General features: G+C 45.1%; 4 protein-coding genes across 4 annotated transcripts; 2 read left to right on the top strand and 2 right to left on the bottom strand.

Annotated features, from left to right (window-relative positions):
- Window positions 1–10,663: 10,663 nt before the first annotated feature.
- LOC117879281 (histone H4) lies at window positions 10,664–11,071 on the top strand. The gene has a single exon (XM_034774363.1). It carries the CDS (start codon window positions 10,697–10,699, stop codon window positions 11,006–11,008), a length of 312 nt encoding a protein of 103 aa, XP_034630254.1. The 5' UTR covers window positions 10,664–10,696; the 3' UTR covers window positions 11,009–11,071.
- Window positions 11,072–12,225: 1,154 nt separating this feature from the next.
- On the top strand, window positions 12,226–12,814 carry LOC117879193 (histone H3). The gene has a single exon (XM_034774210.1). The coding sequence runs from the start codon at window positions 12,312–12,314 to the stop codon at window positions 12,720–12,722; it is 411 nt and encodes a 136-aa protein (XP_034630101.1). The 5' UTR covers window positions 12,226–12,311; the 3' UTR covers window positions 12,723–12,814.
- A 2,526-nt stretch (window positions 12,815–15,340) lies between these two features.
- LOC117879277 (histone H4) lies at window positions 15,341–15,748 on the bottom strand. The gene has a single exon (XM_034774351.1). It carries the CDS (start codon window positions 15,713–15,715, stop codon window positions 15,404–15,406), a length of 312 nt encoding a protein of 103 aa, XP_034630242.1. The 5' UTR covers window positions 15,716–15,748; the 3' UTR covers window positions 15,341–15,403.
- A 1,543-nt stretch (window positions 15,749–17,291) lies between these two features.
- On the bottom strand, window positions 17,292–19,219 carry LOC117879163 (histone H1-like). Its single transcript, XM_034774161.1, has one exon. It carries the CDS (start codon window positions 19,180–19,182, stop codon window positions 18,529–18,531), a length of 654 nt encoding a protein of 217 aa, XP_034630052.1. The 5' UTR covers window positions 19,183–19,219; the 3' UTR covers window positions 17,292–18,528.
- Between the last annotated feature and the right edge of the window lie 6,285 nt (window positions 19,220–25,504).

The following is a 25,504-nucleotide window of genomic DNA, read 5'->3' on the forward strand; positions in this document are numbered from 1 at the left end:
TGCCAGGGAGAATGGATTTACCACTTGCCTGCTGCGCATTCTCCTTCTCCTCCTCTCCCTCATTTACAAAATCCTCCTCTGTGTTGCGTGAGACTCCCCCCTTGCAGGTGTCCACGGACAGTGGTGCGGTAGTGGTAGGATCCCCCCCTAGAATGCCATGCAGCTGATCTTAGAAGCAGCATGTATGGGGCTCTGACCCAGAGTGACTGTTTGCCTCCTTTGTCTTTTGGTAGGCTTGCGGGAGCTCCTTGACTTTCATATGGCACTGCTGTTTGTCCCTGTTGTAGCCTCTGTCCATCATGCCCTGTGCGATTTTGGCATATATATTATCATTTCTTCTTTTTGAGCCAAGTTCTGCCTACAGAGATTCTTCTCCCCATACAGCAATCAGATTCAGTGTCTCGCATTCACTCCATGCTGGAGCTCATTTGCGATTCTGGGGGGACTGCATGGTCACCTGTGCCACTGAGCTCGCCATGCTGACCAAACAGGAAATGAAATTCAAAAGTTCCTGGGGCTTTTCCCATGTACCTGGCTAGTGCATCGGAGTTGAAAGTGCTGTCCAGAGCAGTCACATTGGAGCACTCTGGGATAGGTCCTGGTGGCCAATAATGTTGATTTGCGTCTGCACTACTCCAAATTTGACCCAGCGAGGTCGATTTTAGTGCTACTCCCCTAGCCAGGGAGGAGTACAGAAGTTGATTTTAAGAGCCCTTTAGGTTGACGGAATGGGTTTGCTTGCGTAGACACATTTATTATAAAATTGACCTAATGCAGCTAAATTCAACCTAACCCTGTAGTGTAGACCAGGGCTTTATATTCTTTAACCTATTTTTTCCCTATTTTGGCTTATATTCCTTCTCCCTTGTTGTGAATATTAATTGTGTTGAATATCTGGTCAGCATTAAATGTTTTAGGGAAGACTGAAGGAAAAGGGGTATTAAACATCTCAGCTTTCTTGATGTAATCACTTATTAGCTCTCCTGTCCTGCTGAGTAAAGGACTACACTGTCCTACATCTTTATCTTGCTGCTGATGTATTTAAAGAACCTCTTCTTATTGCCTTTTATGTCCCTGGCTAGGTCTAATTCAATTTGTGCCTTAGCAGTTTTGATTTTTTTCCTACCTGCTTGTGTTATTCGTTTGTATTCCTCCTGAGTAATTTGTCCATGTGTCCACTTTTGCTAGGATTCCTTTTTGATTTTCAGGTTATTAAAGTGCTCCTGATGGAGCCATATTGGCTCCTTACTATTTTGTCCATCTTTACTTCACATTGGGATAGTTCCCAGTTGGATCTTTTATATTGTCTCCTTGAGAAACTGGCTAGCTCTCCTGAACTCCCTTTTCCCCTAGATTTGCTTCGCATGGTAACTTGCCTACCAGTTCTCTGTGTTTGTTAAAGTCTACCTTTTCTAAGTCCATTGACCTTATTCTGCTGCTAAAATGTCTGTCTCTCTGGTTACTTCCTCCACTTTCTGAAACAAAAAGTTCTTCTTTGAGTGCTTGTTTATGTCCATTCCAATCAGGTGTGTGCGTGCGCATGTGCACGTTGGCTGGAAGATTTTTCCCCTAGCAGTATCCATTCGGGTCACACCTCATGGCATCTAATATATAGCCCTGCTGACTCACCACCCCTTCAGTTCCTTCTTACCGCCAGTGACCATGGCTGGAACTTCCCTTAGCTCTTGCACCGCAAGTTCACTCTCTATCCGGTTGTATATAGTTAGTTGTTAGTGTTGTCAGAGTTATTAGAGTTTAGTATAGTGTTTGTTGGGGGGTCCCCTCCACCCACTTCGGTTCCCAGAGCAGTGGTATGTCACGGTCCCCAGGTTTCAAAAACTGTGTGGCCTTCGCCAAATGCATGCCCAAGAGTGACCCGCACTCATCGTGTCTACGGTGCCTGGGGCAGACCCATCAGAAAGATCTCTGTAAGATCTGCCGTGAGTTCTGTCCGAGAACTCTTAAGAAAAGGGAACAGCAGCTCAAAGCGATCCTCATGCAGGCAGCTCTATGCCCCCACTCTAACCTGGGCTTGGGACATCCGACCCCTACGGCGTAGTACTCTACGTGGAGTGCCCCGGCACCATAGGTGAGCTTGGTGCTGAGAAAGGATTCTTCCCGAGACGCTCGGCACTGTCATTGCTCCTCACGGGGCCCATCTGACAGTAGGCACTGCTCCCACTTGCCGGTGCCTCAAAAGAAGAAAAAGCTGGACGATTGTTCTCCTCTGGCTAAGCCATGAGATGTGTCACCCCAGGTGGGCCACTCCTCAGGATCTCTTTCCGGGGCTGTGTTGACTCCTGCCCACGTGCAGCAGTTGAGTCCGGCCCCGCCTCAAACACCAGAGCCTACACAGCAGCTGCACTCCCGTCCACGCCAAAAGCATACTAGGCTGCTCGGGACCTCCTCCACCTGACAGCACCGTTCTTGCCTGCCAAGGAGGAACTCTCAGTGCCGGTGAACCCACATCCTCCGGTGCATTCGAAGGGGAAGCCAGCTATGATGTCATGTCGCCATGTCCCTCGGAGCCTACCTGCTCCGACAGAACCTACTTGCTCCCCGAGCTCTCGATGTTCAAGGCACCGAGGATTGGCTCCTCCATGGTCTTCAGTGTCTGAGACCTCGGAGTCAGAGACCAACTCCTATCGCTCTGGTAGGAGCAGAAGTCACACATCAAGATCCGGTAGAGACAAAAGAGAGCCCCAGGTGTGGCCTTTGCAGTGGCACAACCCACCTCAGTGGCCCTTCTGGACCCCCTGTGCTTTTCACCAGCACCAGGCAGGAACCCAAGGTCCTCGCTCAGTAACATCTTCCGTGGCCTTCGCCACCATCATGCCACCTTCCGCTGCACATCTACCCTCGGCACCCTTGGTCCCGATGCCTCTGCCTTCGGCACCATGCTCAGCTCCAACCTCGGCATCACCTTTCACAACGTCGATGCACCCATCTCTCATGCCTGCACCATTGTCGACGTCGACCTTGATGCAGGAACCTGTGAGCATGGCAATGCAGCTCTCTCCGTAGGACTGATGCCACCGACTATGCCAGTTCTGAAGTCCATAGCCCCGGCACTGTCAGCAGTGCAACTACCTCTGATTCTGCCCCCCGGAGTCACGTGACCCCTCGGTAGGGAGGTAGATGGAACTTCCACTACCGGCACACACTTCATCCTCCACATCGCTGGATGAAGCATTGGTGGGGACAGCCATAGCCACTGCATTAGAGGACAACAGAGTCATGCAGCAGTTGCTATGCAGGGCTGCCCAGGGTCTGGACATCAAGGCTGAGGACATGGTAGGGGAAGGGATCCCATGGTGGATATCCTGGCACCCTCGGGACCTTCACGTATAGACTTGACTCTTATAAAGACTATTGTGGACTCCACTGAGACCCTGTGGCAGACGCCGGCATCCTTGCCACCTACTGCCAGGCACAGCTGGTTTCAGCCCAGCGCATTTCATCATGGATCGTGGCCTGTATCAGTGAGTGCTACACTCTAGCAGGGGTTCCCACACCTCCGATCACAGCGCACTCTACCAGGGCACAGGCTTCATTGACAGCGTTCCTGGCTCAAATTCCCACCCAGAAAATCTGCAGGGCAGCGACATGGTCATCCATACACACTTTTGCTGCACACTATGCAATCACCCGGCAGGCCAGAGACGATGTGGCCTTAGGAAGAGCAGAACTCCAATCAGTGGACATCCCCGACCCCTCCTCCTGAATTTGGCTTGGGAGTCACCTGATTGGAATGGACATGAACAAGCACTCGAAGAAGAAAAAACGGTTACTCACTTCTCGTAACTGCTGTGCTTTGAGATGTGTTGTTCATGTCCATTCCAAAATACCCATCCTCCTGTCCTTCTGTCGGAGTAGCCAGCAAGAAGGAACTGAAGGGGTGGCGGGTCACCAGGGCTATATATTAGGCACCATGAGGGCATGACTCCAGGGGGAGCCCAGACCGACCCGATGGATGTTGCTAGGGGAAAAATCTTCTGGCCAATGTGCCCGTGCGTGCGCACACACATGATTGGAATGGACATGAACAACACATCTCAAAGAACAACAGTTACGAGAAGTGAGTAACCATTTTTTGGCCCCATTGTGATGGGTGGACCCCCCTTCTGGGTGCCACCTGATGTGCTAGGGCCAACCTGTCCACCAGCCTGGGTCCCCTCCCCCCACGCTGTGCTGTTGTGTCAGGCTCTCCAGTCCCCTTCCAGCACAAACACAGGTAGGGACATGCCCAGCTGTGGAATCACACAGCATGCAATCAGCTCTATGAGGGAGGACTCAGTTCGGGGAATTGCCCATCTCTTTGGTGCATACCTACTCTGGAGTGTAAACCCAAAATTGTATCGTCTTGCGCTGTATAAAAATGTGTACAGCATAAGCTCATAATATTCACCTCCTCCCTTAATGTGGAGGAAGATATACACAGCATTTTTTCATTCTGTTTTGCTTTTTAAGTGGGGAATGGGGGGACACCACTTAGGATAGAGTTGGACAGCCAGTGATACTTGGCAAAAAGTCAAGTTGTTATGTATATATTATGCATTTTATGTTTTTGTTTTAACCTCTCTTTTTGTGCTCTTCCCTCTCCCTCTCTGGTTCCCTCTTCTATAGCCCCTTATGACACCCATTCTCTGTACCCCTTCCCAGAGCCCTTTGGACAAGCAACACTCAGGACAATTATACCCTATCCGATTGTGATTTACATCAAACTTCTGCCTTTGCTGGCATCTTATGCTCATGCCTCCCCACAATTCTCCTGAATCTACTTTATTCCCTGGAAGTCTGGCAAGTGGCAAGCATCAGACAAGGTAATCCAACAACTATGAAATAAATGTCTGAAGCATTTCATCCATATACTCCCCCTCCTTTCCACCCTGTGGAATTCTGTGTGGGGAGTAGAATGGGATTCAACAGAGCAAATAATGCAAACATTTCATTACCCTCATAAGATCACACATTAAAATAATAATAATAATGATAATAACTCTTAACCAGCCAACAGATCCTGAATTTTAATTTTATTTCCTGGAATGTAAAGGGATTCACCACTCCAATTCAAAGGATAAAGGGGGATAAAAGCATTCTCATTAGTAAAGAGAGCAAAGATCAATGTAGTTCTTTTGCAGAAGATACACTTGACCACAGATGAGGCTGCTAAATTAGAATATGACTGGGTAGGAAAAGCAATGTTTTGCTACTTCTCATCCCTATCCAGAGGAATAGCAATCCTCTTCCATACAGTACTGGCAATAGTAGTGTCTGAGATCTTTAATCCTTAAAGTCACCAGAAATGGATCTGAGCTAGTCATTGCTAATATACTTTTTTAACTTCTTTATATGGAGCACCCCATCTCCCTACTGTAATTGTTGGGGATTTTAATTAAGTGCTTTAAATGGATAAATCTGCCTGTAGGGTCATAAGCCAACCAAAAGTAGAATGGCCCTGGAATTGCGTATGTAAGTGGGGGGGTGGGTCTTGCTATTATGGGGAACTTTTCTGGATTATAAATAACCCTGGTGAAATGGGCTAGCAAAAGGAGTCCTCTCTCCCACTCCCTTTACCCAGAGGCCTGCCTGACCTCGAGGGTTTCCCTTCCACTCTCCTGTGTGGCAGAATCCTTGTAACCCCAACAAGGCTGGGCCCAGGATTCCTGGGGGATGGGGGCTCCCCAACCCTGTAGTGGTCACTTAGCACAGGGGCTAGGGTGTCCCCACTCCAGGGTTCTCTCTCCGCACTAGATGCTTCCCTGATCTACTGAGCATTACATACAATTCAAAGCAGATACAATTTATTTAACAGCAATCAATTTTAAAAAATAAGGAAAAATGGGAAAGGTTAAAGTAAAACACATAACCCCGCTGTGTGGCATGGGGACATCACAAACAGCAGTCTCTGGAATGTAAGGGAAGTTCACAGTCTATTCCTCACATGTGCCAGGCCTCCTTCTCAGGCCCTGGCTGTGCTGCAGGGATGTTACTGGTCAGACACTCACTCTGGCTGTGACCACACGCCCTCAGGCTCTAGGTGGCAGGACTCTTCTTCCCAATGTCGTCCCCCTGTCGGAGTTACAATCCCCCTCCAAAGTTGCACCAGCCCTAAAGGACAGCTGTTATCTTGTTACTTTTAGAATAAACTCTTTGCCTCTGGATGTTTTTCTACAATTAGCACAGACCTTGCAAACTGACAGGCCTGTTTCAATTAGCACAAACTTAGCAGGTTGAGAGAGCAGGCTGAGAGACATATTTCTTTCTAATGGTCAGGACAAATCCAGGGTCTGTTCTGGAATAATTCTTTCTTACAATTTCCACAACATAAATGTTATTAATTATTACTTTTAATCCAACAATTGTGCCCCAGTACTTTTCAAATAGGAACAGAACTGCATAAGAAACAGACATGTAGATGGAGATTTAATTCTTCGCTTTTATTAGATCCCCATTTTATATATATATATGTATATATATATTGAAAAAGGAATTGGCCTTTTCCTGGAGACAAACGAACCCTGAACATCTTCTAGCAGGATGTTGTTGGAGACTCTCAAGGCCTATTTGAGAGATCGAATTATTAATTTAATGACTGCCAAGAAGAAGAAATATGAAGAAAATTTGAGTGGCCTGAAAAAAAAAAAGTAAAAGAGCTTGATTTGTCTTATGCCATAGCCCCATCTCCAGATTTGTTGTGATCCCTGATCAATAATAGATATGAACTCAATGAGCTGCACTTGGCACAGCCTGAACTCACCCTATTTTGACTCAATAGTATTTCTGGAAATGGGATGAAAAAGCAAGCAAGTTGCTGGTATATCAACTAAGACAAAAGGCTTCTGTGTGTAGAATCATGGTCTTCTGTGATAAACATGATAAATTACATACATTGCCCAATGAGATTAATAAATAGTTCTTTAATTTCTACAAAGATCTGTACAAACCCATCCACAGACGATTTGGATCGATTTTTTCCAAAATATTACATTACCACAAATTACTGCAGCCCAGTAAAACTTGATGCTCCCCTGAGGATGACTTAAGTGAGGTGATTAAGAATATGAAAGTGGGGAAAGTCTCAGGCCCAGATAAGTTCCCCACTGAATTCTATAGACACTTCTTTGAACTTCTATCGGTCAAGATAATTGAAATGTTTAATGAGTCATTTCTAGAAGGCACCCTTCCTCATATGCTGAGGGCAGTCCGGATATTAGTTATTCCTAAAGAGGAAGAGATGGTGAGATGCCACACTATGTTCCAACTGCAGGCTAATTTCCTTTATTAATAGTGGTATCAGAATACTGTAGTGGCAAAAGTTCTGGGAATGAGACTGGAGAAGGTTTTGAGCTCTATCATGCATCCAAATCAGTTGGGTTTGTCAGAGACCTTCTTGGCTCTGATAACCTTTGACAAAGTTAATCATATCATACAATAGCAGTAAAATATGGTGACCCTGAACCACAACCTGTTTTAGCCTTAGTTGCAGAAAATGCTTTTGAGAGGGTAAGTTGGAGGTATATTCTGTACTCTACAAAAATTTGTATTTGTACCCATGTTTAGTTCCTACATCCAACTGTTACATTTTTTCCCCCAACCTCTCACCTCACAACCAGCAAAGTGACCTTGAATATTTTCAGCCTTTGCAGAGGAACTAGGCAAGTGTGACTGTTGTCTCTATTACTTTTTGATTTGGCTCTTGAGGTCCTGGCAATATCTATACAGTCTCATCCAGATATCCAAGGCATATAACTTGGTTTTGTGTTGATGTTATATGCAGAGAATGCCCTGTTGTATTAATTTAGATGGACTATATAGACCCAAAGAGTCCAATATATTAACAAGACTGTGACGGGGCGTGCATACCCCACACTAGGCAGTAAAGGGTTAATCCCACACTATGGGCGGAGGAAGTGCCATCCCTTAGACCAGACTGGGCATGCTCCAAATGCTGCACTAGTATAAAGGAGAGAAGACCACCTCATTCTGGATTGACAGCCGGGGAGGAAGGACACTCGGTGGAGGCTCAAGCCTGGGAGCTGCTTCAGCCCCCGATTGCAGGAACCAGAGAGCTTGAGGCCCAGACTGGAGACCGGTTGCCCCCAACCAGTTGACAGGAGTTGGAGTCCCAACCAGCTACCCATACCAAGGAACTCAGAGATTCTGATGACAAACAGACCCTGGCTTTGAGACTCACAGTAGGAAGTGGCCTAGAGGTGTGTAGTGAGTGGTACCTCGCACCTGAAGAGAATCAGTGTGTTGCAATAGGATCCCCGCTCACTGGGTGGTGACCACACTCACCGCTGACAGGACCCTGGGCGGGACCCAGTGGAGAGGGAGGGGCCGGGTCCCCCTACCACCTCTGCTGCCACCCAGCCCTGGGTGGTGCTCCACTTCTTTGACTCTGGCTACTAGGCCACACAGCCCTGACCCCAAAGGCATTGCTAGTGACTCTGGCTGCTTGGCCACACAGCCACGAACCCAAGCGTAGCTGTGTTGAATCTGACCACTGTGTCTTATCGTGGTGAGGTCTGAAACAGTTGGGTAGACAGTTACGCGGTGTCAGCACCCCCATCGCCTGCTGCAATGGGACAGGGAGTGCATACACCGCTACAAAGACCCATTCACTGTCCAACATTAAACAGTTTTAAACCAGGTTTGGTACACAGAAATGCTTAGCACCATGGCAAACACCATTAAAAATCCTTTTATTAAAGACACAGAAAAGAAAGAAAAACAAAGTATTTGAAAAGTAAAATATTAAGTAAGGCTTTCGTTTTAACAACATTTCTTGTTCCCTTTCCCTGTATCTGTAGCCAGTCTTTAAAGGAAAAACACAAACAAAAACAAACCAACGTAAACCTTGTTTGACAAGATGGCAACTACTGTCCTTTAGGGAAAAGACAAGTTAGTTGAGATTGGCTGGATCTGTTTTTGTTGCTATTGCTACTATAGCAAAAGTCTGATCTCATTTCCTAGAAGACAAAACAAGAAAAATGTGCACAAAGGGGGAAAAAAATAAGAGTAAAGTCTTTGGTATTGACTTTCACTTACAACCTCACTTTTGGAGAAACACAGGAACAGAATATGGTCTTACCTGCCACTCTGAGACCTGGCAAACTTGTGCTGTACTAGCATGAGGTTGCTTAAAGCATGGTATTTAGCTGCCTATTTCTGGTTACAGACTTTCAGTTGCACAATATGCAATCTTGGCCAGTGTTGGGATTATTTCAAATTACTAATATGGGAAACCTCCACGTTTCCCATTTGCTAGATCTCCTACTTTGCAGACATATCTTTGTACAATTGAAGTTCTGCTGGCATGTTGTAGTCCTCTCTGCCTGTACAGGGAGAAATAACCTGATATTCAGAGTACTCGTAATCTTCTTGTGAGATTGAGAGACATGAACAAAAGGTATCTATTTAAAAATAATCAGCAGTAGTAAATAGGAAAAGTCAACAGAATGTTGTATCGTTTAAAACTCCCGGGGCTTAAAAAAACAAACAAACAAACAAACAAACAAAAAACTGTCCATCAGAGGACAGTAGAGGATAAGGAACGAGAAAGGGCGACACGTCTTTCAACGGCTTTTGAGAACCCCCTTCAGATAATATTCACCCAGGCTTTCCAAAGATAAGAAAGTTCGTACTAAATTGATGCAGTGTAGCCTTTGCGTTGCCATGTTTGCACATATAACATCGTTTTCTAAGTATTGCCCCCGAGCCCCCGTTTGCATATAAGCAATTCAGAAACTGACCCCTTCCCAACATAAAACAATGATTCCTGCCTCTGAGGTAGAGGAATGAGTTCCTTTCTCTGCAATGGGCAAGCAGGCTGGTTTTGTGAGCGATTAGTTCTGCAGTCGTTTTTATGCATTAATCACACTATTGCATGTACTGTGAAAGGAACAGTAAGAACGAGCATACCACCAAATGAACAAATTTAACAAATGGAAGAAAAGAATGCGGTGTCCTGCTTTATCTTCTGATGAAATAAATGTGCACTTTTCATTCATATTAACCCTCCCTGAACAGGCTTTGGAAAAGACTGGGGAGAGACGATGTGTCCGGAAACCTGATTGGTCAGATTTTGATGCCGTCTGTAAATGCTTGAAAATCAGGGGAGGGTTTGAAAAAATGGCCACAAATATGACCTCTTGATGGAAGACCCTCCAGAAAGGAAGATTATAAACTAAGGACAAATAAAAAATTCAGTTGGAAAGTGGTTCTTATTTTACACAATTCACAGTGACGGGCGATATTGCCTGAAACCGCGGGGTTGCATTGCAAACCTAATTACTGAAAGCAGGACTTTTTCATAGATTCCAAGGCCAGAAGGGATCATTGTGATAATCTAATTTTGACAGATTCGTTTGTAATACTGAGACACACTATCTATTTTATCTTCCTTCTTTAAATCAAATCTCGGGGAATGTAACTAGAGCAGGGTGGGCGGGAAGGGGAGGGGCGGAGAGCAAACTCAATAACCCGCCTCGTTTCTTCTAAAGCACGCCTCGTGCAGGCAGCTGCAACCGGAGGAGGTGGGATGCGGTGGAAAACAGGGCCAAGGCTCCACCCCTTTCTTTGACAGTTCTCAAACAGGTCGGCGCCCAGACGATATACAGAGAGCACAACGCACTAACACAGCCTGTTTGTTCTGGTTTGGTAAGCAGGGTGTTTCGAAGGTTGTAGCATCATGTCTGGTCGTGGTAAAGGTGGTAAGGGGCTGGGAAAGGGGGGCGCTAAGCGCCATCGGAAGGTGCTTCGTGATAACATTCAAGGTATTACCAAACCGGCTATTCGTCGTTTGGCGCGCCGTGGTGGTGTAAAGCGTATTTCTGGATTGATTTATGAAGAAACCCGAGGAGTACTGAAAGTGTTTCTAGAGAACGTTATCCGTGATGCTGTCACTTACACTGAACATGCCAAGCGAAAGACTGTGACTGCCATGGACGTGGTGTATGCTCTAAAACGCCAAGGTCGCACTCTCTACGGTTTCGGGGGCTAAGTTTTCATCCCGTTTTAAAGTTGAAACATCTTCAAAAACAAAGGCTCTTTTAAGAGCCACCCACACTTTCACAATGAGAGCTTAAGTGCTAGTAGTCTGTTTCTGAAACGGCGGCGCCTGTGTGTGTGTGTTAAATTAAGCGTACTTTAAATTTTGGGGTATTTTATTTTCTCACTTGACCTAAATCGTACATCACGTGGAATGAGAAGTATTAATGCTCTTTCACTGGTGGCCGGGGGGGGTGGGTGACTAAACCCTGTGGTTAAACGGCTACGGACGACTTTTTTTTCTTTCTTCTTTGCCAAAATCTGTTTCGTCAGCTTTGTGGGTAACGAGAGGAAGAACAGCTTGGGTTTCCCGGGAAGACCTTTATTGCTGCCTTATCCGCGTCCTGATAGTCCTGCAAACGTCACGACAAAGAATCGATGGGTAAAATGCAATGAAGTCCACTCTGGCTAAAAACATTAGCGTCCGTTTCTTCCCTCCCCTCCCCCCGGTCATTTGGGGAAGGCAAAAGAGATTTATTTCCCGCTTTGCTCCACGAGGTCCCTTATTTCATACACGCCTTTTCATTTTTGTAGAGACGACATGGGGGGGTATGAGAAGATATCTTTAAGAATTACAGCTGATACGTGGTCTCCTCTGAAGCTTAAGGCAGGACCGAAGGAGAGTAAAGGGCTCCCTCCTTCATAAGGAGGCAGCGCTTCAGTCCGAGAGGCAGAATCGTAGGACACGGTCACCTTCTAAAAGCCTATACATTAGCAGACGAAGAGACTTTCTATGCAGTCGACACATCCTGTTGTTTCAGTGTTATCTGGCGGGGATTCGTGCTCGTTCAGGTTGTTCATATGTAAGATACAGTACAGGGAAGAAGCGGGAATAATGTTCGGTATCAGAGATTTAGCCCGTTTGGAAGTGAAATAATGAGACGACGAGCCACCGATTTAAATGAGAGAGAGAGATGAGATAAAAAGTGGGGGTGGCGGAGTTTCAGAGAGAGGAACCGCAAGAAACGGACTATGGGGACATCCAGAGAGCGCGAGTTTAATGACTTGACCGTTGAAAGCCGGTTTGGGCGAATCTTGTCGGAGCGACACTGGAGGTAATGAAGGGCGGGTCGGATGACTGGCTGCACAAGCGCGGGCTTTTCAAATGTTCAAATTGTCCAATGATAGCTGGCTCCATGTCAACAACCAATCAGAAAGGAGGATTGGTCTATATATATCGCCGGAGCCGAGGGGCTCTGCCTTACTTTGTTCTTTTGTGCGGTTTGTCTCAGAGTTGCGAGTGAGGGTTGCTGAGAATGGCCAGGACCAAGCAGACCGCCCGTAAATCCACCGGTGGCAAAGCCCCCCGTAAGCAGTTGGCCACTAAAGCTGCTCGGAAGAGCGCGCCTGCGACTGGGGGAGTGAAGAAACCCCATCGTTATCGCCCCGGCACTGTAGCCCTGCGAGAGATCCGCCGCTATCAGAAATCTACTGAGCTGCTCATCCGCAAATTGCCCTTCCAGCGCCTGGTCCGTGAAATCGCCCAGGATTTCAAGACCGATTTGCGCTTCCAGAGCTCGGCTGTTATGGCTCTGCAGGAGGCCAGCGAAGCCTACTTGGTGGGGCTCTTTGAAGATACTAACCTGTGTGCTATTCACGCCAAGAGAGTCACCATCATGCCCAAGGACATCCAGTTAGCCCGGCGTATTCGAGGCGAGAGAGCTTAAAAGCTTGATTACACCCTCCAGCTTTTGGCAACTAGAAAACTATTACGAAAGATCCAAAGGCTCTTTTAAGAGCCACCACATTCACATTCAAAAGGAGCTGAAAAACGCGGAGGAAAGATTGCAACCCCATTCCTCTCCCTAACTGGTATCTTCTTGAAATACATCTTCATACACTTAATTAACTCTTCTTCCTTTCTAACACTTGTCCTATCTTCTCGTGAGTTCGGTTTCTCCTATTGGTGTCTCACATTGTGTCCTCAGTTGTGTGAGCTCGTCTAAGTGGGGTGCTTAGAATACTCATCAGACATTCCATATCCTGCCCTAGGCCCGAGAGATGTGCCTCTGCCTGTCTGACGCTGGTTTGTGTACATTGCTCTGTGGTGAGGCAGCAGTGCGCATGCCTAGAAGTAAAAATGTAGGTGCCTACGGGATTTTTTTCATAACAAATTTAGGTGGCGTGAGTTTAGGAACCTGAATATCTGTAGAGAAACGCAGCGGTGGTTTTGTGTGTATCCCAGTGGTGCCGCGAATGGGGGTTTAGTTTATGCACCTCGATTGCTTTTCTTAATCTGGACCTATCTGAACTAGCAGCTGTATTGACTAAAGTGTGTGTGTGTGTGTGTGTGTGTGAGAGAGACAGACTGAAAGACCACAAACCTCGTTGGTAGGTCAGTGGCAGTGAAATGTTTAAACAAGCCTCGTTGAAACACCAACCACCCGAAACCATACAAAAAACTCAATCTATATTTGATTATTCGTTTGAAATGTAGTGATTGTTTGTCATTACAGGAAATAAAATTAGAATCATGTAAGATTTCAAAATACATTGATAGTACTGTTAAAGGCGCACACATGACGAATGTGTTGCAGCTCCTTTTGATTGTGAATGTGGTGGCTCTTAAAAGAGCCTTTGGATCTTTCGTAATAGTTTTCTAGTTGCCAAAAGCTGGAGGGTGTAATCAAGCTTTTAAGCTCTCTCGCCTCGAATACGCCGGGCTAACTGGATGTCCTTGGGCATGATGGTGACTCTCTTGGCGTGAATAGCACACAGGTTAGTATCTTCAAAGAGCCCCACCAAGTAGGCTTCGCTGGCCTCCTGCAGAGCCATAACAGCCGAGCTCTGGAAGCGCAAATCGGTCTTGAAGTCCTGGGCGATTTCACGGACCAGGCGCTGGAAGGGCAATTTGCGGATGAGCAGCTCAGTAGATTTCTGATAGCGGCGGATCTCTCGCAGGGCTACAGTGCCGGGGCGATAACGATGGGGTTTCTTCACTCCCCCAGTCGCAGGCGCGCTCTTCCGAGCAGCTTTAGTGGCCAACTGCTTACGGGGGGCTTTGCCACCGGTGGATTTACGGGCGGTCTGCTTGGTCCTGGCCATTCTCAGCAACCCTCACTCGCAACTCTGAGACAAACCGCACAAAAGAACAAAGTAAGGCAGAGCCCCTCGGCTCCGGCGATATATATAGACCAATCCTCCTTTCTGATTGGTTGTTGACATGGAGCCAGCTATCATTGGACAATTTGAACATTTGAAAAGCCCGCGCTTGTGCAGCCAGTCATCCGACCCGCCCTTCATTACCTCCAGTGTCGCTCCGACAAGATTCGCCCAAACCGGCTTTCAACGGTCAAGTCATTAAACTCGCGCTCTCTGGATGTCCCCATAGTCCGTTTCTTGCGGTTCCTCTCTCTGAAACTCCGCCACCCCCACTTTTTATCTCATCTCTCTCTCTCATTTAAATCGGTGGCTCGTCGTCTCATTATTTCACTTCCAAACGGGCTAAATCTCTGATACCGAACATTATTCCCGCTTCTTCCCTGTACTGTATCTTACATATGAACAACCTGAACGAGCACGAATCCCCGCCAGATAACACTGAAACAACAGGATGTGTCGACTGCATAGAAAGTCTCTTCGTCTGCTAATGTATAGGCTTTTAGAAGGTGACCGTGTCCTACGATTCTGCCTCTCGGACTGAAGCGCTGCCTCCTTATGAAGGAGGGAGCCCTTTACTCTCCTTCGGTCCTGCCTTAAGCTTCAGAGGAGACCACGTATCAGCTGTAATTCTTAAAGATATCTTCTCATACCCCCCCATGTCGTCTCTACAAAAATGAAAAGGCGTGTATGAAATAAGGGACCTCGTGGAGCAAAGCGGGAAATAAATCTCTTTTGCCTTCCCCAAATGACCGGGGGGAGGGGAGGGAAGAAACGGACGCTAATGTTTTTAGCCAGAGTGGACTTCATTGCATTTTACCCATCGATTCTTTGTCGTGACGTTTGCAGGACTATCAGGACGCGGATAAGGCAGCAATAAAGGTCTTCCCGGGAAACCCAAGCTGTTCTTCCTCTCGTTACCCACAAAGCTGACGAAACAGATTTTGGCAAAGAAGAAAGAAAAAAAAGTCGTCCGTAGCCGTTTAACCACAGGGTTTAGTCACCCACCCCCCCCGGCCACCAGTGAAAGAGCATTAATACTTCTCATTCCACGTGATGTACGATTTAGGTCAAGTGAGAAAATAAAATACCCCAAAATTTAAAGTACGCTTAATTTAACACACACACACAGGCGCCGCCGTTTCAGAAACAGACTACTAGCACTTAAGCTCTCATTGTGAAAGTGTGGGTGGCTCTTAAAAGAGCCTTTGTTTTTGAAGATGTTTCAACTTTAAAACGGGATGAAAACTTAGCCCCCGAAACCGTAGAGAGTGCGACCTTGGCGTTTTAGAGCATACACCACGTCCATGGCAGTCACAGTCTTTCGCTTGGCATGTTCAGTGTAAGTGACAGCATCACGGATAACGTTCTCTAGAAACACTTTCAGTACTCCTCGGGTTTCTTCATAAATCAATCCAGAAATACGCTTTACACCACCACGGCGCGCCAAACGACGAATAGCCGGTTTGGTAATACCTTGAATGTTATCACGAAGCACCTTCCGATGGCGCTTAGCGCCCCCCTTTCCCAGCCCCTTACCACCTTTACCACGACCAGACATGATGCTACAACCTTCGAAACACCCTGCTTACCAAACCAGAACAAACAGGCTGTGTTAGTGCGTTGTGCTCTCTGTATATCGTCTGGGCGCCGACCTGTTTGAGAACTGTCAAAGAAAGGGGTGGAGCCTTGGCCCTGTTTTCCACCGCATCCCACCTCCTCCGGTTGCAGCTGCCTGCACGAGGCGTGCTTTAGAAGAAACGAGGCGGGTTATTGAGTTTGCTCTCCGCCCCTCCCCTTCCCGCCCACCCTGCTCTAGTTACATTCCCCGAGATTTGATTTAAAGAAGGAAGATAAAATAGATAGTGTGTCTCAGTATTACAAACGAATCTGTCAAAATTAGATGATCAGATGCATGTGGTGGTATTATACCTGCCTCTGGAAATTTCCACCACATGCGTCTGATGAAGTGGGTATTCACCCACAAAAGCTTATGCTCCAATACGTCTGTTAGGCTATAAGGTGCCACAGGACTCTGTTGCTTTTTACAGATCCAGACTAACATGGCTACCCTTCTGATAATTGCCACATCTACGAGCTCCAGATGAATTGCATACACCACCTTCGATGAAATGGGATTGGACTTTAACAACAATAGCTCCAGCCCATGTCAACAAACTTCTTCTCTTCTCCCCAAAAGGACATTTATTACCATCTTTGATATCACCACAAGGGTTTTCCTTCTAAAACTCTCTCCAACTAAAGGGAAAGAGAACAAAGGATATTATTAAAATTAAAGCCTTGTTTAATACTTTACATTTCAATGTTTGAACTGCTTTTTCCTTTTCTGTATCTTTAATTTAAAAAAAAAAGTTAAAAGGATGTATAACAGGCTTGACAACCCCCAAACCTTGTTTAATGCTGGCAGAGTGCATCTGTCACACATCACAACATTCATAGTTTACACCAGTTCAATCTCACTGAAGTCAATATAATTGCCACAAAGAAAAAGTTCAGCCATTGATTAAAATTGTGGGGAAATACATTTTATTGCCCACATTAAAATGTTCTCACAATGGTTGTCTTTAGAAGCTCAAGCTCCTCTATGCTTTAAGGCACATACTTGACATTAAGCAGACTGGCCACAAAAGTGTCAGGGATATCCTTTTTGTTATCCCCATGAAAATCTATCCCAGTGTGGACAAGTTATTAGCCTCTGAAAACTCTCAATCCATACATGTTCAGCAGAGCATTTTTCGTTTGGCACCTAAATTGTCTGAAGATTGGCTTCCCTTACTATTGTCCCTCCTCAGACAGTTAAGCAGAACTTCCCCTGCAAAAACTCCTGGCATCTATCAAGGATCACTGTGGTTCAGGCACTGGAAATTAAAGCAGGGAGACTGCCTTTTCTATAGTTTGCATGCCCCCACTTTTGGCATATAGGCAGGATGAAGAAGCATATATTCAACTGGAATTCAGAGGGGTGAAGAGCTTGGTGAGAGAGCAGGAGACAGGAGATGGTGAAGGGGGAGGGCTAGGACATAGACAAGTTAGAAGGGTCTGTATAGAAAGGAAGGGTCACACTAAAGATGGAAAAGGGCAGAAGGGAACTATAAGAACTATAGAAAACACTCCCCTCTAGAGTCTGGAATAAAACCTAGGATTCCGGAATCTCAACATTCTTGTGTTGTAAGAAAATATCTGTAAAACCCTCTGGAACAAATGTGTTTCCTTCTTCTCTAATGGCAGGTCCATATACGGGATAGAAATCTCAACGGTTATCAGTTGGAACAACTGGCAGAGGTTTACACTAGATCTAAATGTCCTTCCCAACCCTTAGGGAATTCCTAATGTATTCGAGTGAAGGTCATTCTGAGAAGCATCAGTAAGGATGTGATTTCTAGAGAATTGGGTAAAAGACTGAAAGCACAGCCCGGGAGAGAAACAAAGATAGAAAGCAGAGGTGGCGATGGAGGAGAGTATGAACAGAACAGGTATTAATCAATGAAAAAGGGAGAACAATGAAAAATGCTTCTTCCCCCCCATTCCCCATTATTAGTGCTCCACTTTCAGAGAATAAAAGTTTCCAAGTGCCCGACATATCTGATTTGAAGATAAACAAAAATCCCCGTGTAAGGTATTTTGTACTTGGTAAATTGACAGTACTCCACACACAACTCACCATCTTACATGGGGACCTATGGATTTAACAGTGACTCTCCCTACCTCCAATAAGAGAAGCGGGAACGAGTTGCCACAGGCCAATCCTTGCAAAGCGCGGGCTTTTCAAACTCACCAACGGGATTAATCCTGATCCCACCACTGCCAGCTAGGCAGAAAAGTGTGTGTGTGTGTGTCTAGGTCACGCAGTTTGCCCTCACACGCAGTCCTCACTCGCCCCTCCTACTAGACAATAAATCCTGTCTGGACCGAAGCTCATGTGCAAGGAATGGCCACCTTCCCCCTCCTTTTACACAATAAGCATGATTGCTAAAGCTCGTTCCCCTCCGTTTGGGGTTGTTGTTGTTTTCTGCTGGGTGGATAAGGGAAGAATTTGCCTGCTAGTGATCGTGAATTTGGGCTGATGCTCTGGATCGATTTTAATACACCCAGCTCGAATATAGATGAATTAACGTCCCGCATTTTAAAGAACTGATATTGTTATTTCTTGTCGCGGGCGAAGGAAAATGTACAAAACTGATTCTAATTTTGTCTCCCTATTTTCTATTACTTTCGTTTCTGAAAGTTGGGCGCTTCATGAAAAGCAGCACGAGGTTATTTAAGCGAACCTGGTGTTTCAGCTCCTCTGGGAAAGGGTGGGTGGCTCTTAAAAGAGCCGTTGGCTTTCTCTGCATGACATTCTTTCTAGCCCGTTTACTTCTTCTTGGGCGCTGGCTTCTTAGCCTTCGTCGCTTTAGGCTTCGTCGGTTTGGGCTTAGCCGCCTTAGGCTTCACCGCTTTGGCCTTAGCCGGGCTCTTAGCTGCCTTCTTAGGCTTGGCGGCTTTCACCTTTTTCGGGCTCTTGGCCGTTTTTTTAGCTGCGGCAGCTGCTGGTTTCTTGGCTTTCTTCGGGCTCTTTTTCACGGCCGCAGCCTTTTTGGGTTTCTTGGCGGCGCTGGCGGGTTTCTTGGCAGCTGGTTTCTTAGGCTTTGCCGCTGGCTTTTTCTTCGGTGCCTTTTCCTTGGTCTCGCCAGGCTTCTTATTGAGTTTGAAGGAGCCCGATGCGCCGGTGCCTTTAGTCTGCACCAAGGTGCCCTTGCTCACCAGGCTCTTGAGCCCCAGCTTGATGCGGCTGTTGCTTTTCTCTACATCGTACCCTCCGGCGGCCAGAGCCTTCTTAACAGCTGCCAGCGAGACCCCTTTGCGCTCCTTGGAAGCGGACACCGCCTTGGTGATCAGCTCGGTCACGCTGGGACCTGGAGGCTTACGGGCTTTAGAAGTAGCTGGCGTCTTCTTCGGTTTTTTAGCGGAAGTTTTTGCCCCAGGAGCGGAGACAGCAGGAGCTGCAACAGGCGCCGTTTCCGACATAGTGATAAGCGTTTTCCAAAAATCAGAAAAGGAAAAAAAAACTAGATCTAGAGAAAGGCAGACGGCTGGTATTTATAGAGAGGAGCTGCTCTGTGATTGGCGCACTAAAGAGCCCGCCCAGCTGAAAGCAAAAAGGTCTCTTCTCCCCTCTCTGTGTTTCTTCGGAGTTAAAAAGGGGTACTTTTTGCAAAATATCTATCACCAAATCACCCTGTTTCTTAGCTGGGTGAAGAGGAGACAGGGCATTTTCATTCAGTAGAGTTTCCCGTAGGAGAGACTTAAGATAAGCTAAAAAATTGCCAATAAACCCCAAGACCTGGAGCTAGAGAGACCTCTGAAGAGGGAAACTTTTGTTTTTCGTTGTAAATTAAAACCATATCACTGTCAATAAAATCACATGTACAATTATATCTCATTCTTTAGAATGTTTTCTCCAAATCAAAGTATAAAGCCAGTCATTTGAAGCAATGTTGTCAGTGTAAAATGATTTCAAAAAGAAGAAAGTAACACAAGCTCATCCTTGTGCTTTGAATAAGGATTAAGAATTGGCTCTCTTAACCAAATCTTCTACCCCCTAAAATACTTAATTCTGTTGAAAAACTCCATTAATGAAAACAACAGAGAGCTGATCAAATAACTCAGGAGGGATATTTATGTTCCAGGAATTGTATATAAAAGTTGTTGTGCTATTGTACCTTTCTAGGTATTGAAATAGAAGATTAACAAGATGTCATTATTATTTTGTAAATTTCAAATTCATTTTACTGTATTGCTCTTTAACTTAATTTTATTCCAAGAAAGTCACTTCTGTTCATTAAAAGCAGTGGCAGTTTTTTAAATGGTAGTGTTCTGAACTTTAATTTAAAATAGAAGAACTATTAGGGTGTTTATTTCATTATAGTCTGTTAAAACTCATCGAAAGTCAGAAGCAATGTTTCAGTAAAAAACTAAACCATATGGAGAATTAAAGCTCAAAATCTGATCAATCAGTGCTTTTTTTTCTTTAGCATTAATATATTGTATGAAAATGGCTTCTGTAGTGAGGAAAATCAATGTTAACAGTGTGATTTAGTCATATCTGTATTGCATCAAGAACTGAATGAGATTTTTAATCTGTTCTGCAACATTACTACAAGATGATTCACTCTTTTGTTCTTTTAAAAGTGATGGGGGCATTCAAACAGTTTAAAAATCAATCCAAAAATTCTTTTTAAAGACAATGTCAAATTCCGGGCGGGGGGGGGGGGGCGGAGGCTTATTTATTCATCATTTACCTTAGAGTTGCAAACAATTGAGGAAATTGCTTTTCTTTCAATTCTGCAATGGTAGTTAGGTTTTACTTGTGATTATATTGGGTGAAAACTAGGCCACAATCAGCTACTAAACAACGGTGAAGAAGCCCAATTTTAGATTGAATGTAATATAAAAATACAATAATAATATTTAAACATAATTAATAAAAATGCAAAACATAATTGTGACAGTGTACCCCATAAGGCTTTATGGGGGGGTGCTTATAAATGTATGTATGACATAACTAGAATATGTTTTGTGCTGCCTGTGCCATGTAATATATCTCCGTAAAGGTTATGGTCCACTATATCTATTCAGTCTATCTGTACACATATATCATTTTCTACTTGAGATTAAGAATATGGGCTGTATACTTGCTTTGTTTCTAAGTAAGCTTTGTGAGGCATTTGATCGGTTTCTTTTAGGAAGGAATTTGCCAGGTTAAGTACCTGATCAGGAAACACTTGGGGAACAATGCATCTTGGAATGCTCCAATCCACCTAAGAAGTCTTCCTGGAGACATGCAAGATACCATGTGGACAATGGCTTCGACCTGTAAAGACTGAGTCATGCAGGGACATGTGACTTGCCCAGGTGACTCCAGAACTCCATCTTGGAGCTGGACTTTGCATAGGAGGGAGGAGGGGGATCTCCACCCACAAGAGAGTGTCTATTTAAACCCCTGGGAGACCCCTCCATTTTGTCTTCAGCTGGCTAAAGAAGGAGCCTCTCCAGCCCCCTAGGATACTTGAAGGAAACTAGAACAAAGGACAGTAACTACAGGGGGTGTGAGTGATTGCTGGACCCAGGCTAAAAGGAGATTAGCCTGTAAAAGGGAGAATTCTGGAACTGGTGAGGAACTTATCTGTATTTAGTTTGATTAGACATAGATTTGCACATTTTATTTTATTTTGCTTGGTGACTTACTTTGTTCTGCCTGTTACCACTTGGAACCACTTAAATCCTATTTTCTGTATTTAATAAAATCACTTTTTATTTAGTAATTTACTCAGAGTATGTATTAATACCTGGGGGAGCAAACAACTGTGCATATCTCTTTATCAGTGTTATAGAGGGCGAACAATTTATGAGTCTGCCCTGCATAAGCTTTATGCAGGGTAGAATGGATTTATCTGGGTTTAGACCCCATTGGGAGTTGGGCAATGCACACTTCTGTGAGCTATTTTCAGGTAAACTTGCATCTCTGGGACAAGTGATTCAGACCCTGGGTCTGTGCTGGAGCAGACTGGAGTGTCTGGCTCTGCAAGACGGGGTGCTGGAGTCCTGAGCTGGCAGGGAAAACAGAAGCAGGGGTAGTCTTTGCACATCGGGTGGCAGCTCCCAAGGGGGTTTCTGTGATTGAACCTGTCACAATAATATCTGACCAGTCTGCAGCAGGTAATGAGCAAATATTTACTATTCTGAAACTCCACTGGTTATTTAGGAAATATAAGAGGTCTTTCCTCTCCCCTGCCCCCTTCCAACAGACACAGGGGTTATGCTGTGGATAGGGCTCTAAAGTATTCATTAGAAGTAATAACAGGTGTATGTCATCGAATCCCAAGTTAAAGGGAGAGAAGTTGTGACATTTCAGTGATCACCCAGACCAGTAAGGGGTTCTGTTACCACTTGACTTGTAACTTTGAATGCCTGTCGCTGTGCTGCTATGGGCTCAGCCTTGACACCAGTAGCTAGCCTACATGCATAAAGGTCTCAGCCTGGCTTCCACCAACCTAGTTACTCCTTGCAGGATGACCTCAACAGCCCTTCCCATCCTGTCTCCTCAAATCCATCTACACCAAGTTCTTAACTACGATACTCAGCCTTTTCCCCTCTGGTTCGTCACCCCAGAAGGAGTGAAACCTGCAACCAGTAATCAGTGTGTTGAAGGTAAATTTATTAATCAGGAAACCTAAATTATAATCTGTTTACCCCCGTAGGTTATTTGTACTCATATTTGAATGACTAACGGTCTCCAGTGACTTGATTTAAACCTGTTTGAAATGAATTGATGAGACCCAAGCCTTTGGTCTACACAATAAAATTATGTCTTCCTAAGTTCATTTGTTTCAGTTTAGTTTCGCATGCTTTCACACCTAGATCTGTCTATCACTGATGTAGGCACACCATTATATTGACACAATAACACTGCCTTCCTGTACAATACAGTTCCATAAATTGACGAATTACCATTAACAAGGTGGTAGTGCAGACACTGTATTACCTCAATTGAGTCTAACAGTCCTCCAGCAGCTGTCCCACAATGACTCTGACCCCATCACAAGATAGTGTCCACACCCTGTTTTTGAAATGCCTTTTCCTGGTTGCCCACGTTGGCAAGCACACCTACAAGCCCATCTTTATGAGAATCCAATCATGCTAGCTCAGTGCAGACAGAGAGCTACTAAGCATGCTCCTGCCGCAGCAGGGTAGAAGTCATGGCTCTCCTCTGATTATGGGGAGAAGAGGCTGTGCAAGCAAAGCTAAGGAGCAGACAAAGGAATATAGATCTCTGTGTAGATTAGTATCGGGGTAGCCGTGTTAGTCTGTATCCACAAAAACAACAAGAAGTCCGGTGGCATCTTAAAGACTAACAGATGTATTTGGGCATAAGCTTTTGTGGGTAAAAAAGAAGTGAGGTTTTTTTACCCACAAAAGCTTATGCCCAAATAAATCTGTTAGTCTTTAAGGTGCCACCGGACTCCTTGTTGTTTTTATGTGTAGATTGTGTATGGGATGCTAAACCTGGGGCAGAACAATGATGCTGGGTGAAAGCCAAGGGACTCTGGTAGGTGTATCAGCAGGCAAGGGAGGGCAACAATAAATCTGAGGCCGTCCTGTTGACCTGCCACTTTTACAGTGAATTGCATGCGATATTTGGCAGGGGCCCAAATAGCACCCCAAATCTGACTGTGAACAGTTCTTGAGATCTGGGCATGTTAACCTCTGCACTGCACAGTGAGGCTGAGTGGGGAGAAGCAGATGGGACACAAACCATATGGCGAGCTGGGAGCTCTTCAAAACTCTACTGGAGTCGAGCCAATCCCTGCAGGTGAGCACAGATTGGCCCAATGAAGAAGAAGGAGGAGAAAGAAGCTCAGGTAAGTGTATAGCTTCATTATTTCTTATAAGCATGTTTGTTTCCCTTTTTCGGTGCCCACAACTTCCCCACCTTTCTTCCCTGTTTAAATATGGTGCCCATCCTGTCCTCATGTTTAGAGAACAAAGGCAGCAACTTTTGATTCTTCACTTTACTTGCAAAACCAGCACTGGGGATACAATTAAAGTGCATGCTTTGAAATGCAGATATGATTTCTGCTTCATTCAACTACTACATGTTAGGAAATGAATTCAAAAATATTAATGTAGCAGTCCAAATTACACAGCCACAACACATCACTGTCCTGGGTGTGAATAGAGAGAAAAGAATGAGGTAGAGGTGGCATTTGCTTTCCTTTCTATGACATGTTGGGTTAAGCAAGAAGGGCCACAATTCTCCCCATGTGGAGTACTTTAGTTGATCAGGGATGCCCTTTTATGCTGTGGAACAATCTCAATAAAACTTCCATGGAGCCTCAGGTACTCTGCAATCCTCTCCCAAACATTTCTAGGGATGCTGGCCTTCTTTCTTCCTCTGAGACAGGAAATATTCCCATGCCATCCTGTGATGAGTTCCACTGGCACCATTGCAGTACACAGGCTAGTAGCGTGCAGGTCTCGGCAGCTTGGGGATGTCAATAAAAGCTGCATTTTTTGGGTCTTTGTCACCCTGAGAAGTGAGAGATCAGCCAAAATCACCAATGCCTATGAAAATGTTGGCAGTATGCAGGGCCTCGCACCATCTAAACTCCACGGTAGTCTGTATTTACCATGGCTTAAGCTGAAGAGTGTTACTGTAACATGGTGCTCCAAAGCTAATGTGACAATTACCAGTTTTTATTAAATGTTTTTTATGGGAACAATGTAAGGGAGTTCTGAGACGTATCTTTAGTTTACTTACAAGATTGTCATCTGGGGCAGTGTTAAAAGGCTTACTAAAATCAAGGTAGGCCAGTTACCCTGTTAAAGATGGACATTAGGCTGGTTTAGCATGATTTGTTCTTGCCAAATTCATACTGACTATTATTTATCACCCTATTAATCTCTAGGTGCTTACAAACTGATTGTTTAAAGATTTGTTCCAATATCTTCCCTGGTATCTAGGTCCGGCTGACTGGTCTATAATTCCCTGGGTCCACTTTGTTTTCCTTTTTTAAAGATGGGTCCTATGTTTGTCCTTTTCCTAATCCTCTGTGCACTCACCTGTCCTCTATGAATTCTTGAAGATCAATCAATAATGATTCCAAGATTGCTTCATCTAGTTCCATAAGTACCACAGGATGAATTTTATCAGGCTTTACTGACTTGAGTACATCTAACTATATTGTTTCTCTTTTTCAATCCAAGCTGCTAATCAAAGTTCTGGGCTTTGCAGATTGTCCCAGTTGGGAGTAGAAATTGGTGTTACTCAAGTATTTATTTGATGCAGTTTTCTTTATTTACAAAGAATGTACAAATGTCTGCGTCTCAGAACGTAGAAGGAATCAAACAGAGGAAAACAGCTTCTTTTGCTCATAGCACCGACAACATCCTTTTCAGTTTCTACCCCATACTCAAAAAAACTCTCCCCAGATTTCTTTCGGAATCAGACACTGCTTACAACTGCTTCTTCCAGATGGCTGTCTGTCTCTCAAGCCATGTCTACACTATGGGGACTATAGAAGCATAGCTATGGTGCCATAGCTATGCTGTCATAATCCTATAGCGTAGACAGAGACTACAGCGATGGATGGGCTTTTTCTCTCTCTTTAGAAACACCACTTCCCTGAGTGAGAGAGAGGTCTACGGAAAAATTCTTCCAGTAATTTAGCTGCATCTATACCAGTGGTAGGGTGACCAGATGTCCTGATTTTATAGGGACAGTCCCGATTTTTGGGTCTTTTTCTTATATAGGCTCCTATTACCTCCCCACCCCCGTCCCGATTTTTCA

This window comes from Trachemys scripta, chromosome 1 (assembly GCF_013100865.1).
Source record: "Trachemys scripta elegans isolate TJP31775 chromosome 1, CAS_Tse_1.0, whole genome shotgun sequence".
Classification (NCBI taxonomy): Eukaryota; Metazoa; Chordata; order Testudines; family Emydidae; genus Trachemys; species Trachemys scripta.

Bases quoted from the DNA above. Each gene is read 5' to 3' on its own strand.
- LOC117879281 (XM_034774363.1), top strand. From the start codon at position 10,697: ATGTCTGGTCGTGGTAAAGGTGGTAAGGGGCTGGGAAAGGGGGGCGCT.
- LOC117879193 (XM_034774210.1), top strand. From the start codon at position 12,312: ATGGCCAGGACCAAGCAGACCGCCCGTAAATCCACCGGTGGCAAAGCC.
- LOC117879277 (XM_034774351.1), bottom strand. From the start codon at position 15,715: ATGTCTGGTCGTGGTAAAGGTGGTAAGGGGCTGGGAAAGGGGGGCGCT.
- LOC117879163 (XM_034774161.1), bottom strand. From the start codon at position 19,182: ATGTCGGAAACGGCGCCTGTTGCAGCTCCTGCTGTCTCCGCTCCTGGG.